The 8,417-nt window shown below is 51.9% G+C and overlaps 1 protein-coding gene across 1 annotated transcript; it reads right to left on the reverse strand.

Annotated features, from left to right (window-relative positions):
* Positions 1-313: 313 nt before the first annotated feature.
* On the reverse strand, positions 314-5,270 carry Pimreg (PICALM interacting mitotic regulator). The gene is made up of 6 exons (XM_087910352.1): positions 5,114-5,270; positions 4,328-4,630; positions 2,426-2,703; positions 1,897-1,992; positions 1,301-1,354; positions 314-970 (listed from the first exon to the last, which is right to left on the reverse strand). Exons 2-5 carry the CDS (start codon positions 4,595-4,597, stop codon positions 1,321-1,323), a joined length of 678 nt encoding a protein of 225 aa, XP_087766478.1. The 5' UTR covers positions 4,598-4,630; positions 5,114-5,270; the 3' UTR covers positions 314-970; positions 1,301-1,320.
* Between the last annotated feature and the right edge of the window lie 3,147 nt (positions 5,271-8,417).

The following is an 8,417-nucleotide window of genomic DNA, read 5'->3' on the forward strand; positions in this document are numbered from 1 at the left end:
GATGTGCTTTGATGAAAAAGCTTTTCTTTGATCTATTTTTATGTGCATTGTGTTTTGTGATGAGTGTTGGGTCCCCTGGAACTGGAGTCACACACAGTTGTGACATACCATGTTCTTGCTGGAAATTGAACCCGGGTCCTCCGGAAGAGCAGTCAGTGCTCTTAATCACTGAGCCATTTTCCTGCCTGTACTCTGGTTCTCTCGGTGAGAAGAACAGGAGAGGAGGGGATGGAGGACACGGAGCTGAGCTCCAGTCCTACGGCTGGGCACTCAGTGTGGTGTCAGAGCGTGCATGTAACAAAAATGCCAAGTGTCCAAAACAAGTTTTTATTATGAAAAAGCAATGTGATCTGGGAAACTGACACACTGGTATCTTTCTAATAAAAAGACATAGCAGATTCCTTAAATAATTTACAAAGAGCAGAAATTGGTCTCGACTAGTGTTCCCCTCCTAGCACGCCCACAGTGCCCCACACTGAGCTGATAAGTAGGCCCCAAGAGCGCAAGCTTGCAGTTGACCAATATCTCCTTTCTTCCTGTGGAGCCCTGTGGGAGCAGGGATAAAAGTGGGTCCCCAAGAATCTCTGCACTGGGAATAAAGGGAACAGTTTCAGGGGATGACTCCTGCAGGGCCTTGGTCCTAGTTACAAGGCTCAGAACCGCCTAGCATCTTCAGGTACATTCCTAATATGGATATGGGCCACTGTGAGGCTGGAGAGCAGGTTGCCTATGAGTCCCCAGGAGAGCTTGGGCAGTTCTCACCACCTCTTCAAGGTCTTCCTGTATCACTCAGGCTGTGGTCAGTGGTTACCAACGGGCTCAGATATGGTTGAAATAGAAGTCAATGGTAGTCAAGTCCTTGTTAGCATTGGTCTGGGGATGCTGATGAGCCCAACTACACCACCTGGAAGTTCATGGGGTGGGTGGCACAGACATTCTGGTGGCTTGATGGCTGGACAGGTCCTGTTTCCTGTAAGACAGAGCTTCCATTGTGCTTCTCCCTATTCTCAAGGCAGGGGATGTAAGAAGCTATAGCCCTCCTCTCCAGATCCAAAAGGTTGGAAGGCGGCTTTCAGTCCTTTGAAATCACAGGGTTCTGATGTGATCAGTAAGGGGAGCAGCTTTGGCCGAGGGGAGAAGACCCAGATACTTCCTGCTCTGCTCTTTACCCGCCCACCCTGTGGTTTTCTCAATCCATTCACTTCTTTAGCACTCCTGCAAGCATGCATGCACATTTACATGTAGTGAAGGAGGAGGTGAGAGAGGAGGAGGAGACTGAGAAAAAGGGAGGACATATTACCTGTAGGATGCTTGTTGTCCTCATTCACAAATAAGGGAGACAGTCATGTCACCACTAGGAATAGAGAAGGGGGTGAGACTGATGAACTGGATGCTTCGTGTTCTGAAGGCATCCCAGCCCAGACTAGACAAGACCAGAACCTGGAAACATGGTGGGAACATGGCCACAGGGGACATATGGCCTCAGAACCCTTTGTGGCCATTATGCAAACGGGAAAACAGTTTTCAAGTTAGGGCAGATCCAGAGCAAATGCCTCCATGGTTGGAATCCTGAGCAGATAGACCAGGGACTCCACAACAACCATATTGCTTTTGCCAAGTACATGGGTAGACAGGGTATAGAGGAGCCATAAAAGGTACTGGAGGAAGGGAAGGCCTCTCAAGAAGCAGGTACCCAGCCACACATCAAATTCAAGGTGATGGGCAAAGGTGAGTTCAAGGCCTGAAGGGCTCATAGTGCATCCTTCACCATCATCCCAAGAGACTGAAGCATAGAGGGACAGGGACTGCTCTTGGTCATGTGGCAGACTGGTGTTGCAACCAGTATGGTTCAAGGGGCCCGTGGTCACTTCACCCTGACCCCAGGATGCAGTTCACCTCTCTTCAGCCTTGATGGCTTTGTCCAGCTTTTGGGACAGCTTCTGAAGATGCTGGATTCCAGCTCCCACAGGCTCGAGGTCACTGTCAGACTCACTGAACACAAGGAGACACCACAGAAGGGGTTAGCGAGAGCCCTGAGCAGGGCCCAGACAATCCTGTGACTGGGAAAGCCTCACTAGAGCCTCACTGTCGCGTGCAAACCTGCAAGCTTGTGAGACTGAGCCATGGGGAATGATTTTGAAGTCAGATGAGGGCTGCTGTTGCCCTCAAACCTCTGCCCCAGGCTTCTAGATGCCCCCCATCTAGAATGGAGTGGGACTCATCTCCTAACCCTTTTACAGGTAGGGAGAGAGGACTGGAGAGATTTTTTTCCCCCCTTCAGATCCTCACTAGCTCTGTGGCAGATCTGGGCCAGAAAAAGGATGTGAAGATCAGGAAGGGTTGTCCTTGGCTCAGGTAGTATTGAGGCCGAGGACACCCTTGTGGGACAGGAAGGGAAATCATGCTGGGCTCAGAGACTACTTGCCTGGGAGAGCAGAGAGGTTCTGCAGAGGAGCAGGGGCTCCGGAGGGCAGCCTCCCTCCTTAGCCGCTGACGTCGATGGCCATGTAAACCCATCTGGCCAGAGAGGCGAGGATTTCCCCCAACTCTGGCATCCCGGTTGGCCCTGCATAGCCGAGTGTTCTTCTGGTTCAGACTGGGTGGTGGGGACCCACGGTCCTTCTGGGCTTCTCGCTTTCTCCTCACTTTCACCTGTGTTCCCATCAGCCACTTGGTGCCGCTTTGGCAGGACTCCTGGATTCTCTGTGATAGGTTCATGTGGGAAGGTGAGCAAGCACAGATAGGACCAAGGTGGGCTGCCAGCCTTCGGCTAGCCCACAGACACAGTCTGCTGTTAGTCTTAAGAGTGATAGTATGATTCCCTGCGAGATGGTACTCTCCCACAAGATCTTCCCAGAGACCCAGCGCAGGGACATGGCAGGTAGCAGCAAGGTCACACCACAACTAAGCCCCCCAAGCAGAGACTAACCTAGAAAGTGAGGGAGGTTCAGTTTCCTGAATACTGGCTCACTTGCCAGCCACTCTGGTCTTATTCCTTCTCCTCCCTCCATCTTAGTCCACACAGGCCCTTCAATGATATATCAGATAGCTCTGATCACAACACTTAATTGCTCTAACCTCTCCTATGGCTCTCTACACTCTATAGCGCGAAGTCCCAACCCTTGGATCTTTTACATGTGGCTGGATCAAACGGTTCTACTTAGATTGCCTTTGTCTTGGCAAACCAGAGACCAGAAGTTGGAGTCAGGCCCAAGGTAATTTTGATGAGTTGGGTGACCTTAGACAAGATGTCACATTTCATCATTCCGAGCTATAGCTGTTGAAAGCAATCTTAGGGCTCTTCCAAGACAGAGCTAGACTGTGGCTAGGAGGCCTCTTTGGAGAGTTGCCAGGAGCCTCTGTTCTCTCCCCACACCATCAAAATGCCCAGTAAGATGCCCACCCCTTCTCTCCCTGGAGGTCTGTTTATTTTCATAGCTTCCGTTCTTTCCAGGGCCACCTGCCCACATCTCCAGCTCTAGGTTTAGAGACCTGAGGTCAGTGAGATAGCTCAGCAGGAAGAGGTTCTTGCCACCATTTGATCTCCTGAATCCACATGGTAGAAGGGAGAGAGCCCACTCCTGCATTGTTCTCTGACCTCCAGATGAATACCACCACATGGATGCTCCTCCCATAAATGAATATAAGTATTTGAATAAATACTTAAAAAAGACACCTGCCTGGAAGGCTCCTGGGCACACTGCGCCTGAACACACCCCTCAAACCTGCCTTCTGAACTGCTCAGGAAGTTGCATCCTTCTGCAAGCCCAACTCCTCTGCCTTTTCCTACCAAGTAGCTGGCAGCCAAGGCATAATAAGTAGTCTGACTGGGAGATTTAGATGGGCGTCAGCACATAGCATCTCCCCCTTCACTGTGACTTAGTCCTCACACCAAGGCCCCTTCAGCATCCAGGCTGGACTCACACCATCCTGCTGGTCCTGTGCCTCCATATACCTCCCCTTTCCTGAGTTATCTTGGAAGAGTGATCTAGGGAGGCTTTATCCACTAAGCTTGAAATTGATATCTCTTTATAGTTAGCCATTTCTTGCAATTTCCTATCATAGGGCACAGCAGGTTACCTTACATGGAGAGCATCAATTTCTTCCATGACCTTTCTCACCCACTGATTTCTTGGGAAACTTATGTGCCAGGACAACGGGGGTGGGGGGGTAGGGTAGGGTGGGGGTGGGGCTGCAGGGGAAATTTCCAAGGACCTAATCAAACTCCAAGACCCCACTGACTCTATTCTTGGAGCCTCCCTGAAGATAGGAATTTTTAATACCCAGGACATTTCTGTAAACAGATGGCTAGCGGTGTCATTGTTACCTGGGACATAGCACCCAAGGCGCATTTGGCTGAGCGAGCTGCACCTTGAAGACCCTGCTGCTCTGGTTCTGGGGTTTCCAGGCGTTTCCAGGAGGGGCCAGTCCCCAGGTTGAGGCTGACAGCTCTCAGTGGCAGCCTCCTTTGAAACTGTCTGCACAGGGAGCCCAGATGGCCCTCAGCAGACCGGGTCACCCCCTTCTCTAGATGTTCCTCCTTTAGGAGCGATCGTCTGCGCAAGGAGGCCGTCATGCCCTGCCACTGAGACGCCATGTGCTTGGTCCAGTCTCCTCTGCCCGCTAGATCCTGGGGAGGTCAAAAGGTCATCAAAGTACTCTCTGGTCTTATTCCCAGGCATCAGAAACCCTGGGAACTGGGAAAGAGATGAAATGGAACCTCTTGGGGTAAACTTCTTGCGCAATTTGTGGCTGTCAGAAAGATGACCATGGCGTCACGGTCAGCAGCTGCCTCGGCTGCAAGGGGGCAAATTGTCCTTCCATCCCAGCCTCCTTCACGAAGGCTCAACGGAGAGCCACGGAGGTCACCGAGCCTCGGCGCTTATGCAGGGCACCACAGCAAGCGAATCTTTCATAAATTAGTGCTACCCTGGCCACCCCTCCAAGGCCTCGGATCCGATGGGGTGCTTTAAAATTTCCAGATACCCCCTTTGCGTTGCAGGTCCTATCCAAAGCCCCTGGCCTGCTCCCTTCTAGGAGCTGGCTGTGAGAACCCCTCCCCAAGCCCTAGTGAGACCCCCCCTCCCCAAGCCCTCGATGTCCCTGCACTCACCTCCTTGCCTGATACCCGGGACCCGAAGACCAACACCGGCTCCTCGCCCACTGCAGAGGATTTGAAACTCCGCGCTTCCCCACCCCGGCCGGGTACTCGCAGCTCATTGGCCCTATTAGCCTTCCGCCGCCACCGCCCCGGATTCTGATTGGTCTGTTTCTCTCGCGACCATAAATCGTGCTTTGGGATTGGCCGGGCCACGCCCATACATTGCTCGGGACCCCCGCCTGGGTGGCTACAAAGGGTCCAGCAGGCCGGGTGGTTTCGGTCTGACTGCTGTCTCCTCCTGGTTGCAGGGTTTGGCGTGGCCTCGCCTCGTCCATTGCACACCCAGACCCTCCCCAGAGCCTGCGGTCAGGCTTCTCTGCGGGATGCTGTGGGGTCGCGGGACGCGGCCACCCAGCCCTTTACCCCACCTAACTTCTCTCTTGCATCCAGTTGTTTTGTCAGAGCGTTAGGCTGGACAGAACTGCTGAGCGCTGCGTTCCTTGGGAAGTTTTGTTTCAAATTCCCCGCCGGATCCTCTTCCTTCCTGAGAGACCGCCCTGCCCCTGTCAGTTCCTCAAACTCACCACCCGGCTGGCGCCCAAGAAAGCACATCTCAGAGGAGGGGACAGACTCTAGATCTCCCTCTCCATCCGTTAGGTCAGTTCCTCTGCCTGGTCTTGCCCCAGTCATCTTTCCCTTAGTCTTTCAGCAAGCTAACCACCACCACCACCACTATCACCAAAAACAGCATGGTTTGCTTTCTCCTATGTACCTGCTTTTATTTTTGCGGTCTTGACATCTTTTTTTTTTAATTTTTAAGATTTTATTTTTAATTATGCATCTCTGTGTGAATTTGTGTTTGTGAATGCTTGCAGGGTTGGGGTGAGGGTGTGAGGCAGAAGAAGTCAGATCCTCTGGAGCTGGAGTTGAGGTGGTGGTGAGGCACCCCATGTAGGTGCTTACAACCAAACTCAGGTCTTTCTGCAAGAACAGTAGCGCTTTTAAGGACTGAGCCATCCCTCTTGCTCTCTCTCTCTCTTTCTCTTTCTTTCCTCTCTCCTGGCCTCCCTTCCTCCCTCCCTCCCTCCTTCCCTCCCTCCCTTCCTTCTTTTCTTCCTTCCTGGCTCAGTCTCCCCAATATTGAAACCAAGGGTCCCGGGTGTGCCACACAATGGGGCCCACTTACCTTCTTCTCCAAGAAGCATTATCACTCCTCTCTCTTCCTGTCCCTTGCCTAAGCCTGGGGTAGGACTCCTGGAGACTCTTCAGGCCTCTTCCTGGTGTCTGGATTGTCTGACCCTCTCCCTGAGAATCTGTGTTCACCTCCCAACCCTCCCTGTGATAATGATTGATTTGTATACAGCACTTTCAAGAATGGCTCCTGTGTATTCACAAATCCATTTACTCCCAATGCTACACAACTCTATGAGATAGCTGAGGTGCAGAGTTTAGGCTGGCCACATTTCATCAGTGTGAATGTGCAGCAGGGTGAGGGATCCAGACACTAGCGACGCAAGAGCAGAGTTTCTGTGGACCAAGGTTGACCTCCTCACTGATGCTTCTCAGCCCTCACACCTCCTTCCCCAGCCTGGATCTCTCTCCCTGACTCCTGAAGCCAGCAATCCTGGGTCCTATCACCTCCTGCTGGTTACTTAAAGTGAACAAACCCAAGTTGGAGCCCCCCTGGTTTTCCAAATCTACCCCCTCCACCCATGGTCTCCCTAATCTTACAAGTGGGAACTTGTGATTTATTAAAATCTGTGCTAAAAGGAACCTGAAAATGTCTATTTCTTATTTCCAGGAGACTCAAGTTTAGCATGCCTGGAGAGATGAGCATCTCCAGATCAAATCTCCAACCATCAGGCAGACAACCACATGCTATCCAAACCTGAGACCCAGGGCATGAGCTGGCCAGGCAGAGAGGATGCTTGCATCTGTCTGTCTGTAGGCGTGTGTCTTTGCGAGTGTGTGTTAGTGGTTTTTGCACATGGCATATCATGTTCAAGGCCACTCTCTGTAAGAAACCTGACACACACACACATATGCAACCCCAAATAAAGTCTTCAGAGAATGGCTTGTGACTGCATGATGTGCTGAGAGGCTTTATTGCGGCCGGTGAGCAATGGGTGCAGGCTGTGGTTTGCAAGCCGCAGCCCTCAAGAGCTTGTTGCCTTTGTCCACCAGCCTCTCCTCCTTGGGACTATTTACCAGGAATCTCAGACTGCCTGTGTCTCTTGCATTCGTGATCGTACTCAGGAAATACACCCAGTGAATCAGACGGAGGGAAAGAGAGTGGTTCCTGTGAAGACAGGGGTCAAAGCGAGGGGACGTCTCAGTGAAGATGAAACACTGGCAACGGATCTCTCAAAGAGTGTTTTACCACATTCATCTCCTCAGCACCTGCTGCAGTGCCTAGCGTGTCAAGGCATTCATAATAACAGCTTACATTTTCTGAGCCTTTATCACGTGTCGGACACTCAGCCGAGTGCATCGACGTTCTCACTGCAGCTCTGGGAAGTCGGCTCTATTTTTATTCCCATTACCGATGATGAAACTGGAGATTCAGACAGGCGAGACCCTAGGTCTCTTGACTCTGAGCTCTGTGTTCCTCTCTTCGGGTCACACATCTTTGCTAAGCATCTGGAGTGTGTGCATGCATGCATGTGTGTAGAGAGTATTCTCAATGCTTGCTGCTCTCTCCCCTTTCGCCACTCGGAGACATAACTGGCAGATCAGGTTAATGAAGGGAAGTCTCCATGGCAACGAAAGAAGGCAGAAGAAGTATTTTCTTCTGAATGGGAAGCTGCTTCCTTCAGCCTTGCATGGGGAGTGGCTGGAGGGGGACTCCTCACAGGCGTATCTCTTTGATGAGTGGTGGGTGCAGGGTCTCCTGCTCCACTGGAGAAAACAATGCAGCGAAGTGCACAAGTGGGGCTTAGCCTCTGGAGGAGGGAGGTAGGGAAGGGGTGCTCCAGCAGCTCCCTCTCCCCCGGCTTTCTCTCCAGCCACAAAGCTTTCACTCATTATTCCCATCCCTGGAATGATCACATCTCATAGGAAAAACTGCATCCAACAGTTACGGTGCCATGGACTTGAAGAGTCAGGGGCCATGGGAAGAGAAAAGGACACAGGGAGGGTGGGTGGCTTTTCCAAATATGTGACATTCTGGCTGAGGCACTGGGTGGAGGGTGATGCAAGAACCTTGCCACATTCCAGGACTGACTTTACTAAGGCTGAGAGAAGCAGAGGGCATGGCCAGGGTAGGGGGGCCAGGAGCAGAGACCCAGGTTAGGGCAGGAGCTTAGAATAGATCCGG

The sequence above is a fragment of the Myodes glareolus genome, chromosome 9, assembly GCF_982192425.1.
Source record: "Myodes glareolus chromosome 9, mMyoGla1.1, whole genome shotgun sequence".
In the NCBI taxonomy this organism is placed as follows: domain Eukaryota; kingdom Metazoa; phylum Chordata; class Mammalia; order Rodentia; family Cricetidae; genus Myodes; species Myodes glareolus.

Excerpts from the sequence above, each read along its gene's own strand:
- Pimreg (XM_087910352.1), bottom strand. The coding sequence starts at position 4,597 with ATGGCGTCTCAGTGGCAGGGCATGACGGCCTCCTTGCGCAGACGATCG. Across the intron at positions 2,704-4,327 it reads CCTTGGGTGCTATGTCCCAG|AGAATCCAGGAGTCCTGCCA; the intron begins GTAACAATGACA and ends AACCTATCACAG. Across the intron at positions 1,355-1,896 it reads GCCATCAAGGCTGAAGAGAG|TGGTGACATGACTGTCTCCC; the intron begins GTGAACTGCATC and ends CTCTATTCCTAG.